The sequence below is a fragment of the Piliocolobus tephrosceles genome, chromosome 20, assembly GCF_002776525.5.
Source record: "Piliocolobus tephrosceles isolate RC106 chromosome 20, ASM277652v3, whole genome shotgun sequence".
NCBI lineage: Eukaryota > Metazoa > Chordata > Mammalia > Primates > Cercopithecidae > Piliocolobus > Piliocolobus tephrosceles.
In genome coordinates, this window is record NC_045453.1 from 1,565,038 (window position 1) to 1,579,364 (window position 14,327).

Below are 14,327 nucleotides of genomic sequence, written 5' to 3' on the forward strand. Positions count from 1 at the left end.
AGACACAGCTCTGAAAACAAAAGCATCCAGTCAAGAGAGGGGACAGTGCCTTGGGATGAGGGGGGCAGTAAATCAATCAGCCTGCTTGTGGGGAGGGGCAATGGGGACTTCCCTGCAGCGAGGGCACTTGGCCAGAGTCTTACAAGGTGTGTAGGAATCAGCAAGGAAGGTGGCAGAAAGCACGGATCTGCCAGGCAGAGGCACCAGCTTGGGTGGAGACCCAGAAGCTGGAGACCCTTAAACCTGAGTCCAGGATAAGGAGCCTTGGGGAAAGGAAGAAGCTAGGAAGAGACGGGAGGGAGGCCCACGGGAGGAGACCACTCTTTGCTGGGAGACCCACTCCAGTGAGAGAGGCCTAGGCCTGCCCGGCTTCTCAGGCCTCAACTTCTGCCCATCCCGCCAGCCCCAGGAACTCTGTCCCTCAGAGGCAGGGAGGAGATGTCAGATTCCTCCTCTGACAGCTGAGGGAGCCCTCAGGAATTGTCACAGTCCCTGAGACTTACAGCCAGCTGGAGATCTCATTTCCATAAGCATCAAGGCTACACTTTTTCCACTGTTAATAAAAGATGTGTTCTGGTGACACCTGAGTGGGAGTGAGATTCTGTTAGAGTGACAGGTGACCGTTCTACCCTGCTGGCAGGAGAAGGAGCCCAGCTTGGAGGGAGCAGGGAGAAAGGATTCAAAAAGCAGAGGCTGAGGGCCAGGCACAGTGGCTCATGCCTGTAATCCCAGCACTCTGGGAGGCTGAGGCAGGCGGATCACGAGGTCAGGAGATTGAGACCATCCTGGCGAATACAGTGAAACCCTGTCTCTACTAAAAATACAAAAAATTAGCCAGGCGTGGTGGCAGGTGCCTGTACTCCCAGCTACTTGGGAGGCTGAGGCAGGAGAATCTCTTGAACCTGGGAGGCGGAGGTTGCAGTGAGCTGAGATTGCGCCACTGCACTCCAGCCTGGGCGACAGAGCAAGACTCCGTCTCAAAAAAAAAAAGGAGGAGGCTGAGAAGGAAGACAGCCCAGAGCTGAGCCTAGCTTCCACACTGTCGCTACCCACCACATGGGACTATTTAAATTTTTTAAATTAATTTGTTATTTTATTATTTAATTGACAAATGGGCCAGGTGTGGTGGCCCATGCCTGTAATCACAATACTTGGGGAAGCTGAGGTTGGAGGATCACTTGAGTCCAGGAGTTCGAGATCAGCCTGGGCAACATAGCAAGACCCTGTCTCCACAGAAAATTTAAAAATTAGCCAGGTATGATGGCATATGCCCATAGTCCCAGCTACTGGAGAGGTTGTGGCAGGAGGATCACTTGAGCCCAGAAATTCAAGGCCACAGTGAGCTAACATGGTGGACTGGACTCCAGCGTGGGTGACAGAGCAAGACTCTGTCTCTTAAAAAAAAATTGTGGGCCAGGCGCGGTGGCTCAAGCCTGTAATCCCAGCACTTTGGGAGGCCGAGACGGGTGGATCATGAGGTCAGGAGATCGAGACCATCCTGGCTAACATGGTGAAACCCCGTCTGTACTAAAAAATACAAAAAACTAGCTGGGCAAGGTGGCGGGCGCCTGTAGTCCCAGCTACTGGGGAGGCTGAGGCAGGAGAATGGCGTAAACCCGGGAGGCGGAGCTTGCAGTGAGCTGAGATCCGGCCACTGCATTGCAGTCTGGGCGACAAAGCGAGACTCCGTCTCAAAAAAAAAAAAAACATTGTGTATATTTATGGTGTACATGGTGTTTTGATATATGTATACATTATGAATTGCTAAATCAAGCTAATTAACATACGCATTGCCTCCCATACTTATTTCTTGTATGTGGTGAGAACACTTATAATCTATTCTTAGCAATTTTCAGGTATCCAATATATTGTTATTAATTATAGTCACTATGCTATACATAAATTTAAGTTTAAATAAAAGCTAAAACAAAAAAATCAGTTTTTCAGTTACACTAATCTGTTTTAAGCACTCAGTAACCACACGTGGTAGAGGCTATGTGTTACACAGAGCAGATTTAGACTGATTTCCATCATTGCAGAAAGCTCTGGTGCTCAGCAGCACTGGCCTAAAGCATAAGCCTGGAGGCACTACCAGAAGGTGTTTTTTCTTGCAGCTGTATAGGAGATGACGTAATAATTTGCAGGGCCGTGGGGTAACCTTTGTTTTCCTTGTCAGGGTCTGCCCAGTATTGGTGTAGCTAGATCTTTACCGTGCCTCTTGGGATAAATAGTGCGAAAACGTGGCTGTCAAACTGCTCTGCTTAATAAAGGGTGAGGAGTTTGACTTGAGGAATGAGGAAGCTCAGATATGAGAGGAGCCAGGGAGCATGGGCTTCCTACAGAGGAAACGGGGGGGAGTGTCACCCCCAACACTGTGGCAAAAAAACAGAGGGACCTTGGGGAAAATGGTCATGTTGGATAGGAACTTTTTAGCAGAAACTCAAAAAGTATGTAACATGACTGCTGCTGCTATTTCTTTTTTTTTCTTTCTTTCTTTTTTTTTTTTTTTTTTTTTTTGAGACAGAGTCTCCCTCTGTTGCCCAGGTTGGAGTTCAGTGGCATGATCTCGGCTCACTACAACCTCTGTCTCCTGGGTTCAAGCAATTCTCCTGCCTCAGCCTCCCAAGTAGCTGGGACTACAGGTGCCTGCCACCATGCCCAACTAATTTTTGTCTTTTTAGTAGAGATGGGGTTTCACCATGTTGGCCAGGCTGGTCTCAAACTCCTGACCTCAAGTGATCCACCCGCCTTGGCCTCCCAAGTGCTGGGATCACAGGTGTGAGCCACTGCGCCCAGCCTACTGTTACTTCAAAACTGCAGCAAGGACCCCAGAATCATCAAATGCTCTGTGCATCAGCCTTTTACATGGAAACCAAAGAAGTGGCTGAGTAGAAAACAGGAGTCGAGTGGCATGGGCAGGAGGCCTGCTGCCATTCACAGAGTAATATTCATGCTGCATGGGGGCCAGCTTGACCTTGTGCCAGGCAATGGGGATGTGACAGTGGTTCAGACAGACTCTCTCCCACTCACTGTGCAAATCACATGAGTGAGAGTGTGTACACACGGAGAGATGCTGGGTGCTCCAGGAACATGAGAGAGAGCTGCTTTTGAGGAGGAGGGGGTCTAGAAAGCTTCCAGGGGAAGGCATGTCTGTGTTGGGCTGTGAGGGAGGCACAGAAGCCACAAGATGAGGTGCAGCATGGGACAAAAGGGGCAGCCAGGCAGGGGAAGGCATGGGAACAGGTCGGGAGTCCTCTAAGTCTTCCATGGCTCCCCCTCCAGGGCCTGTGGTGCTGGCGAGCAGCAGGGCTGCCTTGACTCTCATGGGGCTCCCTGAGTGCTGTGCTCCTTGCTGGAGCATCCCCCTTCACATCAAGCCCCTTTGGGGAAATGTGGAGGGAGGGGCTCCCATTCCCATCAGAAGGAGCTGTGGAATCGGGCAGCCCTGGTTGGCCCGCAGCCTGCTCACCTGAGCTCTGTCAGCTTCTTCGCCATGGGCCAGGGCTTGCTCCGCATGGTGGCAATGAGCTTCTTTTTTTCTTCCACCTGCTCCAAGATCCGGGCCAGTTCCTCCTCAGACAGGGACTCCCCACCAGAGGCACTGGAGGCCAAGGAGGATGATCTGGAGGCAGAGCCAGGGCAGAGGCCGAGGGGAGATGGAAAGGAGGTGGTGTCCTCAGGTGCTGTGGAGTGAGGAGGCGCCCACAGGCAAGATGGCACTCCTGCCCCCTGCTCAGAAGCCATCGGTGACTCCCATTGCCTGGCAGCGGAGGCCAAAATTCTATCCTATAGCCCAGGGCCCCAGAGGGCTGCGTCCCCATCCTCCATTTCTCCGAGTCCTCCCACAAACCACACACAGCTCAGTGCGCCCCAACAGAAATAGGACACAAGCCACTTACTGTAACGTAAATTTTTCTAGTAGGCACCTTGAAGTGGTAAAAAAGCAATGGATTAAAGCAATTTTAATAATATAGTTTATTTTATCAAATATATTAAAAACTGGAATTTAACCTGTAATCAATAGAAAATTATTAGAGATATTTCAGTCGTTTAAAAAATACTGTCTTCAAAGGTCAGTATTCATTTTGTACTCACACTGCAAGGCTATTCAGATGTTAAACTTTCATCAGATATATTTAATCTGTATATTTCATAAGTTGATAGGTGAAAAAAGTAGATTTGCCCAAATTGTTTTAGACATACTTAAAAGATTCCCAATAACTGAATCAAGTAGCAAAATATTATTTTCCTTTGATATTTGTATCTGCATTGACAACAGTAGTTTTTCTTTTTGTAGAAGAACTGTTTTGGCTTCAAAGTCAAATCAAACCAGTTTCAAAACTACATCTGCCCAAATTAAGTAAATTCACCAATGCTTATGTCAATTCAGTGGTATTAACATTGAGTTACAATTAAATGAGAAATGCGGTTCCTCAGGCACACGGGCCACATTTCAAGTGCTCGGCAACCACATGCGGCTAGTGGCTGTCATATTGGACAGCAGGGCTGTAGAGAATTTCCAGCTGGGGACCTCCCCATCTCCCAGATAATACTATGTGCTCAATTGTCCCAAAATCCAAGTGTCTGTGTGTGCTCCTTACAGCCTCCAGCCTATTCTGACTCCTTTAGTGATAAAAATAGTGACTCTCAGCTGAGCGAGACAGCGCCCAATCGGGTAGGTAAAGAAAAGGACTAAAGAAGGGTTATGGCTGGGCAGCCTGAGTGTGTTTCATAAATGGCAGTATCAGGGTGTGGGCTTGGGTTACTGCAGGTTTTAAAGACAGGTTTGCAGCAGTCTAAGGGTGTTTTAGCTTCTGATTAACTCCTGGGGAGCAAAGCAGAAGTTTTAGGATGCCCTTAAAGGTTGAAAAGCCTAGAACACAGAGTTTTTTTTTTTTTTTTTTTTTTTTTTTTGCCGTACTTCACGCACACCCAATCAATGATAGCTGCCTTTGAGTCTCTGCATGGGGTGTTCCCACAGTTTGGGAGGTTGGGCATTCAGTCATTGCTTATTCACATTCCACCTGTTCTTCAAAGCCTCACTGAGATGTTCACCTTCTCCATGGAGGAACCCTGATGGCCCAGCACCCCAGGAATTCAGCGCTCCATCAAGTCCTGTCTTGCATGCATATTGCTTTCTGCCTTGTCTTAGGCTTACCAGTGCCTATGTCTTATCTCCTGTGCCACACTGTCAGTATCTAGGCAACAGGAACTGAACGTTTTCATCTCTCTAATGCCCTGGCATGGCCCTCAGCTGAAAATGACGAATGAGTCTGTGGCCCATTGGGATGGTACAGGCTCCCTCTAAAGTTCAGGACACCCAGGGCCCATCAACGGTGCATTCACATTACTTTAAAATGGCCAAGGGCACTATGCACCCTTTACCTCTTTAGTTCATGTCTGGGAGCAGCCAGACAGCAGACAAAGGCTCTAACCAAGCCAGGATGGTTGGCATGGCGACAGAAAAAAATCAGTGGCCTTGTTTAAGAGCCTCTCTGTAAAGGTGGAGAGGAAGGCGGAGCACCCAACTGAGGCTGTGGGCAAAGAGGATTTGCTACAAACCACCGGGAAAGAACATCAACTCTTCACCATAATCCTAATATTCCCAACTCTTGCAAAAGCCTTCCTACTCCTATCACAAGGAATTCTTAAAACAATCTGAGCAACGAATAAAGCATCTATTATCCTCAATGATTGAAAAAACGAGGCAAAGAGGAGACACCTACTAAAATTGATAGCAAAAACATGAACCCCATATCTTCACTTTCTGATGCCATAAGCTGGCCCTGTCCACGAACCCACACGTGCTAGTTGGTGCTCATGGTAATGGAACAAAGGAAGCAAAACAAATAAAATCTCCAAGCTCCAGAATTTCAGAGCTGGTAGCATCCTTGAAGGTCTCCTAGACAGTGCCACGTTTCGGGAATAGGAAACTGGCCCGGATCCGGAATCCGGAAAGAGGTGTTCTTAAGCCCTCAGGATGGTTCCTGAATCCAATTTTGTTCGTGTCTCTCAGCTCCTCCTCTTCAAGAGCTGGGGTGAGTCACCAGCTGAAATTCAGGGGACGCGGGGTCTTGTCCCACCCTGATGCCCTGTCACCTCACCACCCGCGCTCCACTTCACCAGTGTGCCATGAGACAGTGGAGTGGACAGCCCGTGGGCACTCCTCGTGCGAGGACCTGCGACCTTCATCCCGGTTCTGGGATAAAGAACCCTCCGCAGAGCGGGGCAGTGGTAAGGGCTGGGAGATGCGGAAGCCAGAGCGAGGGCACGGGTTGCCTCTCACCAGGGAGGAGGACATCAGCCCCTCATGGGGGAAGGAGAAGGGCCGCGAAGGAGCGGGAGCGCGCGGAGCGAGCGCGCAGAATCGAGCCACAACACACCTGGGTTTCTTCTGCCGCTTCAACTTCTCCTTCCTCGGAATCTCCTTCTCCTTCTTTGGGGCTGCTGTCTGCTCCTTGAAGGAAGCCCTCTCGTCTCGCTTTCTCCTCCCCTGGCAGGTCCTCTCTGCCTTGCTCCGCTCCTGTTCCCCCAGCTCTTCTCCGTGTCTCCTGCGCCCTGTTTGCTTCCTCCGGGGAGACCCCGGGCTTGGGCTGCCCCCAGCGCGCTCCTTCTGGCTTCGTTGAGCTCCGCGCCTGCCCGGAGTCCCCTCGGCTTTGAGAGCCTGCTTGCTCGAGGATCTCCTTCCCAGCCTGTCACCTGCAGGGGCAGGAAATGGACAGTTCTGGTTCCAATGGCCTCAGCCCCTGGAAAATGTCCCTGGACGTGAGAAATCAAACGTCCAAGATGATTACGTGAGCTTGTGAGCTCTGCGGGGCTCAGAACAGGACAACCCAAAATATGGCACCTTGGCATATTGAGTATTTTAAGCGGAAGGAAACTAAGAAAATTGCAGAAGCAGGAAGGTCAGTCTCTGGACTTCTCCCTCCCTTTTCCCTTGAAGACCTCCTGTGACAGGTGTCCTGCCTTATACCCAAGGAAAGGAAAGTCACACAGAGAGGCCAAGAGGAATCTGAACAAACAGACCTTGCTACGTCCCCCTGGTTGATAACCATGACATCATACCCTTTTGTCCTGCAATCATACTTCTGCACAAATGTCCATGAAAATACAGTTTTTCCCGTATATTTGGGTCTTCATTTCTGAAGGCTCGTGTGTCCCCTAAAACTTACATTAAATAAAATTGGGTGCTTTTCTCTTGTTAATCTGTCTTTTGTTATTGGGGTCTCAGCCACAAACCTTGCAAAGGCTAGGGAAAGAAATCTCTTCTCCCTCAAGGTCCAAAGGCCACTTATTTTGAAATCCTCTGGTCTGGGTGAGAATGACTGCCTTGGTTGGGGCACATTTTCATGAGTTTTACCTCCAGGAGCCCTACTGAATTTCACTGTGAGGTCACGAGTTGGAGCCAGCCTGGCCAACATGGTAAAACCCCATTTCTACTAAAAATACAAAAATTACTGGGCATGGTGGTGCATGCCTATAATCCCAGCTACTTGGGTGGCTGAGGCAAGAGAATCGCTTGAACCCAGGAGGTGGAGGATGTAGTGAGCTGAGATCATGCCATTGCACTCCAGCTTGGGTGACAGGGCCAACTCTGTCTTTAAAAAAAAAAAAATTAGCTTCGTGTGGTGGCGCATGCCTGTGGAGATTGAAGGAAAATTCCCTGATGCTTCCAGCAGGAAAAACAACAGGTTTGAAATATGCCCAGAGCATTCTGATCTTAGCAAAGGTCTGCTCTTAAGGGAAGCTGTTTTGCCGAAGTGAGCCTAGCTGACTGGAGTTTGACCAGAGCATAACTGACCTGGGGAAAGAAAAGTACCCATCTCTAGTCCCTTCAGGTTTTCCTGTCTCACCTGAGGTCAGGAAGGAAGCTGAGAAGCATTTGTGAAGGTCACAGCCCAGGGGCACAGGCTCACTAAAAGACTGAGATATAATTATAGAACTATAGAACATTTTTCCTCCCCCCTACACCTTACCACCACATCAATAGGACCCCTGTATAATGTCAGGGGTTTATAACAGAAAGAACTGCAAGGCTCAGATTCTATTTAAGATAGATTTAAGATTCTATTTAAGAATTTTGAGGGAAACCCTAAATGAATAGAGAAAACAGTAGCAAGGGCTTTAGGGGAGATTGAATCATCTGACACCCACAACTACAGCAAACGGTAAACATAGCCTAACTCCTATCCTGTTAAACATAACACTTCACATTAATGGCATATTTACTGAAGTTCCTTTTTTCTAGCACATCATGCTCAGTTTCAACAAAAAAAAAATGACAAGGTATACTAGAAGGCGAAAGACATAATTTGAAGAGACAGAGCAAGCATCAGAACCAGACTCAGCTATGACAGAGATTTGGTGGGAATTTTAAATAACTGATTAGGCCGGGTGCAGTGGCTCACGCCTGCAATCCTTGCACATTGGAAGGCTGAGGCGGGTGGATCATCTGAGGTCAGGAGTTGGAGACCAGCCTGGCCAACATGGTGAAACCCCATCTATACTAAAAATACAAAAGTTAGCTGGGTGTGGTGGTGCACGTCTGTAATTCCAGCTACTTGGAAGGCTGAGGTAGGAGAATTGCTTGAACCCAGGAGGTGGAGGTTGCAGTGAGCCGAGATTGCACCACTGCACTCCAGCCTGGGCGACAAGAGCAAGACTCCATCTGAAGAAAACAAAAATAAAAATAACTGATTAATATGTTAACAGATCTCATGGAAAAAATGGACAACATGCAAGAACAGATGAGTAATATAGTCAAAGAGATTGAAACTCTAAGAAACAATAAAAAAGAAATGGTAAAAACCAAAAACACTGTAATAGAAGTAAAGAACACCTTTGATGGGCTCATTAGTAGACTGGTCACAGTCAAGGAAAGAGTCAGTGGGCGGAAGATATGTCAACAGAAACTTCCCAAACTGAAAGCAAAAAGAAAAGAAATTTCAGAGATGGAACAAAATATCCCCAAACTGTGGGACAATTTCAAAAGGAGTAACATATGCATAATGGGAGTGCCAGAAGGCAAAGAGAGAAAGGAAGAGAATAAATGTTTGAATTAATAATTGCTAAGACTTTTCTAATATTAACGACAAACACCAAACTACACATCCAGAAAGCCCAGAGAACATCAAGCAGGATAAATGCCAAAAATCTCCACCAAGGCATATCGTATTCACACTGCAGAAAACTAAAGACAAAGATAAAATCTTGAAAAAAGCTGGAGGAAAAAACTCACCTTACCTATTGGTACAAAGATAAGAATTACACTAGATTTCTCTCCAGAAACTGTGCAAGTAAGAGAGTAGAGTGATATATTTAAAGTGTTGAAGGAAAAAAAAAAAGCATAGAATTCTGTATCCATCAAAATTATCCTTCAAAAGTGAGGAAGATAGACTTTCTCAGACAAACAAAAATGGAGATAATTTGTTGTCAGTAGACCTGCCTTGCAAAAAAAAGTTTTATTTTATTTTCATTAGAGACAGCGACCTTGTAGCCTAGGCTGGAGTGTAGTGGTGCCATCATAGCTCACTATAACCTTGAACTGCTGGATTCAAGTGATCCTTTTTTTAGAGATGGGGTATCACTATCTTGCCCGGGCTGATCTCAAACTCCTGGCCTCAGGAGATTCTCCTGCCTTAGCCTACCAAAGTGCTGGGATTACAGGCATGAGCCACCCTGTCCAGCCCCTCAAAATGTTAAAGGAGGTTCTTCAGAGGGAAGGAAAATGACATAGGTCAGAAACTTGGATTTACGTAAAGGAAGAGCATTCAAGAAGGAATAAATAAAGAAAAAATAGGCCGGACCTGGTGGCTCACGCCTGTAATCCCAGCACTTTGGGAGGCCAAGGCGGGTGGATCACAAGGAGTTCGAGACCAGCCTGGCCAAGATGGTGAAGCCCCATCTCTACTAAAAATACAAAAATTAGCCAGGCATGATGGCACGTGCCTGTAATCCCAGCTACTGGGGAGGCTGAGACAGGAGAATCGCTTGAACCTAGGAGGTGGAGGTTGCAGTGAGATGAGATCACACCACTGCACTCCAGCCTGGGTGACACAGCAAGGTTCCATCTCAAAAATAAATAAATAAATAAATAAAATCCTTCTTTTTAAATTCATAGCTGACCTAAAAGATAAGGGTTTGTTTAGGATAATAATAGCAACAATATGTTGGATAATCACAGCTCATGGATAAGTTAAATGAATTAAAGCAATGTCAAAGAGATGGGAGGGAGAAACTAGGAATAACCTATTATAAAGTACCTGCGCTACCCATGAAGAGGTATAGTGTTATTTAAAAGTGGACTTGAATTACTTAGAAATGCAAATTATAGAACAAACCCTTTTTAAAAAGTAAAAAGGAAGCAAAATTAATATGCTAACAAAGGAGAAAAACTGGAATCATATTAAATGCTCAATTAAAACCGCAAAAGGCAGAAAAAGAGTAGAAGATAAAAATAGGAACAAAGAACAAGGACATCAAAGAGAAGACAGCAACAAATATGGTAAACATTAACCCAACTGTATCAATAATCATTTTACGTGTAAATAATCTCAGTACACCAACTAAAGAAAGAGATTGTCAGAGAATTGATCAAAAAACCAAGACCCAAGTATATGTTGTCTATAAGAAACCCACTTTAAATATAAACACACTTATAGATTAAAAGTAAAGGGCAGAGAAAGATAGCCGTGTTAACCCTGATCAAAAAAAAGCTAGAGTAATTGTATTAATTTCAGACAAAGCAGATTGCAGAGCAAGTAAAATTATCAGAGATAAAGAAGGGCAAGACCAGGTGTGGTGGTTCATGCCTGTAATCCCGGCACTTTCGGAAGCAGAGGCAGACAGATCGCTTGAGCCCAGGAGTTTAAGACCAAAAAATAAAAAATAAAAAGAACGGGCATTACAAAAGGGTCAGTTCTCCAAGAAGATATACAATACTTAAAGTGTATGCACCTAACAACAGAGTGCCAAAATACATGTGACAAAAACATAATAGAACTGCAAGGAGAAAGATTGGGCTCGGTGGCTCACACCTGTAATCCCAGCACTTTGGGAGGCCAAGGTGGCTGAATCACCTGAGGTCAGGTGTTCAAGACCAGCCTGGCCAACATGGCGAAACCCCATCTCTACTGAAAATACAAAAATTAGCTGGACATCATGGCGCATGCCTGTAATTTCAGCTACTTTGGAGGCTGAGGCAGGAGAATGGCTTAAACCCGGGAGGGCGAGGTTGCAGTGAGGAGAGATGGCGCCATTGCACTCCAGCCTGGGTGACAGAGTAAGATTCTATCTCAAAAACAAACAAACAAACAAAAAAGACTACAAGGAGAAATAGACCAATTCACTACTATAGTTGGAGACTTTAATATTCTTCTATCAACCACTGACAGGGCCAGCAGGCAGAAAATAGTAAGGACATGGTTGAACTGAATACCACTATTAATCCATTGGATTAAATTAATATATATAGAATATATCATCCAACGACAACAGATTCTTCTCAAGCTCATATGGTACATGCACCAAAATAGACCATATCCTGGACCATGAAACACACCTTAACAAATTTAAGAGAAGAGATATCATACAATATACTCTCTCAGATCACAATGGAATTAGACTAGAAATCTGTAACAGAAAGATAACTGGAAAATACCAAAATATTTGGAGACAAAACAGCACACTTCTGAGTAACACACAGGTCAGAGAAGCCTCAAAAGAATGAAAAAATATTTTGGACTACATTTAAATGAAAATACAACTGATCAAAATTTATGGGATGCAGCAAAAGCAGTGCTTAGAAAGAAACTCATAGCACTGAATGCATGTATTGGAAAAGAAGAAAGATCTAAAATCAATAAGCCAAGCTTCTACTGTATAAAACTAAAAAAGAGCAAATTATATCCAAAGTAAGCAGAATAAAAGAAATAATAAAAATTACAGCGGAAATCAATGAAATTGAACACAAGAAAATGACGGAGAGAAGCATGAAATCATAGAGTGGTTCTTTGAAAAGATTGATAATATTGATGACCCTCTAGCCAGGCCCACCAAGAACAAAGGTGAGAAAACATACATTATTTATCAATTTATTTTTGAGACAGGGTCTTGCTCTGTTGGCCAGGCTGGAGACATAAATTATTCATATCAGAAATAAAAGAAGGATCATCACCATTTATCTCAAGGACATTAAAAAGATAATAAAGGAGGCTGGGCATGGTAGCTCATGCTGTAATCCCAGCACTTTGGGAGGCTGAGGAGGGTAGATCACCTGAGGTCAGGAGTTCGAGACCAGCCTGGCCAACATGGTGAAGCCCCGTCTCCACTAAAAATACAAAAAATTAGCCAGGTGTGGTGGCAGGTGCCTGTAATCCTAGCTACTCGGCAGGCTGAGGCAGGAGAATAATGTGAACCCAGGAGGCAGAGGTTGCAGTGAGCTGACATCATGCCATTGTACTCCAGCCTGGGCAACAAGAGCAAAACTCTGTCTCAAAAAAAAAAAAAAAAAAAAAAGGGATAACAAAGGAGTATGGCAAACAACTTGATGCCTATAAATTTGCTGGCTCAGATAAACTCAACAAATTCCTGGAAAAACACAATCTACCAAAACTCACACAAAGCAAAACAGGTAATCTGAATAGGCCTATATTTATCAAATAAATTATCTCGACAATTAATAACCTTTTAAGTAGAAAACACCAGGCCTGGATGATTTCACTGGTGATTTTGTCAAATGTTTAAAAAAGAAATGGTACAATTTTTTTTAAACATTTCTTCCAGAAAATAGAAGCAGACAGAACACTTCCTAACTCATTTTACGATGCCAGCATTACTCTAGAACAAAAACCAGACAAAAACGTCACACAAAACAGACTTGTATCTCTTATAAACATAGATATAAAAATCCTTAATAAAATAGAAAATTGAATTCAAAAACATATAAAAAGAGTTGTATACCAAGGTCAAGTGGGATTTAGTCCAGGCATGCAAGACTGGCTCAACATTAGAAAATCAATTGATGTAATCCATCATATCAACAGCTAATGAAAAACAATCACAGGATCATATCAATAGATGCAGAAAAAACATTTAAAAAAAACACCCATTCATGATTTTAAAAATTCTCAGCAAACTAGAAATAGAGGGGATAATTCCTCAATGTGATGAAGAATTGCTACAAAAAGCCTACAACTAACATCATACTTAGTGGTGAGAAACTAGATGCTTTCCCCCCAAGACTGGGAACATGACAAGGATGTCTCCTGTCACCTACTCAGCACTGTGTTGGAAGTCCTAGATAGTGCAGTAAGACAATAAAAGGATATTAACAGTAGACTAAATGGGAACAAAGAAATAAAACTATCTTTGTTCACAGATAGCATAATTGTCTATGTAGAAAATCTCAAAGAATTGACAAAAACAAAACAAAACAAACCACAAGAACCTCCTAGAACCAATAAGCCATTTTGTAACAGGGGTGCAGGATACAAGGTTAATATGCAAAAGTCAATTGCTCCTATACGCCAGCAATGAGCAATTGAAATTTAAAATTAAAACCACAACACCATTTATATTAGAACTAAAAAAATGAAATACATGGCAGGGCACGGTGGTTCATGCCTGTAATTCCAGCACTTTGGGAGGCCAAGGCAGATGGATCAGTTGAAGTCCGGAGTTCCAGACCAGCCTAGCCAACATGGTGAAACCCCGTCTCTACTAAAAATGCAAAAATTAGCTGGGTGTGGTGGCACGAGTCTATATTCCCAGCTACGTCAGAGGTTGAAGTGGGAAGATCCCTTGAACTCATGAGGCGGAGGTTGCAGTGAGCCAAGATTGTGCCACTGCACTCCAGCATGGGTGACAGAACTCTGTCTCAAAAACAAACAAACAAACAAACAAACAAAACTTATGTATAAATCTAACAAAATATGCATAAGAGCTATATGAAGAAGACTGCAAAATTCTGACGAAAGAACTCAAAAGCTTAAATAAATGAATGTTCAATGGAACGAACATGGAACATTCATGAATAAGAAGACTCAACATTATTAAAATGTCAGTTCTTCCCAGCTTTCTCTACAGAGTTAATGCAATATCAGTCAAAATCCCAGGAAATTATTCTGTGGATGTTGATAAACTGATTCTAAAGTGTGTGTTTGTTTGTTTAGAGACAGGGTCTCATTCTGTTGCTCAGGCTGGAGTGCAATGGCACGAAAATAGCTCACTGCAACCTCGAACTCCTGGTCTCAAGCAATCCTCCCACTTCAGCCTCCCAAATAGCAGGGGCTACAGGTGCACACTAACCATGACCAGCTAATTATATA

The 14,327-nt window shown here is 44.5% G+C and overlaps 1 protein-coding gene across 1 annotated transcript in view; it reads right to left on the reverse strand.

Annotated features, from left to right (window-relative positions):
- The window catches only part of TMC2 (transmembrane channel like 2), a 106,458-nt gene that overhangs the window by 76,573 nt on the left and 15,558 nt on the right, over positions 1 to 14,327 (reverse strand). Inside the window, exons 3-4 of the mRNA XM_026455222.1 lie at positions 6,384 to 6,699; positions 3,470 to 3,622 (exon numbers count right to left, since the gene is read on the reverse strand). Coding sequence (XP_026311007.1) covers positions 3,470 to 3,622; positions 6,384 to 6,699 — 469 coding nt within the window. The remainder of the gene's footprint in view (positions 1 to 3,469; positions 3,623 to 6,383; positions 6,700 to 14,327) is intronic.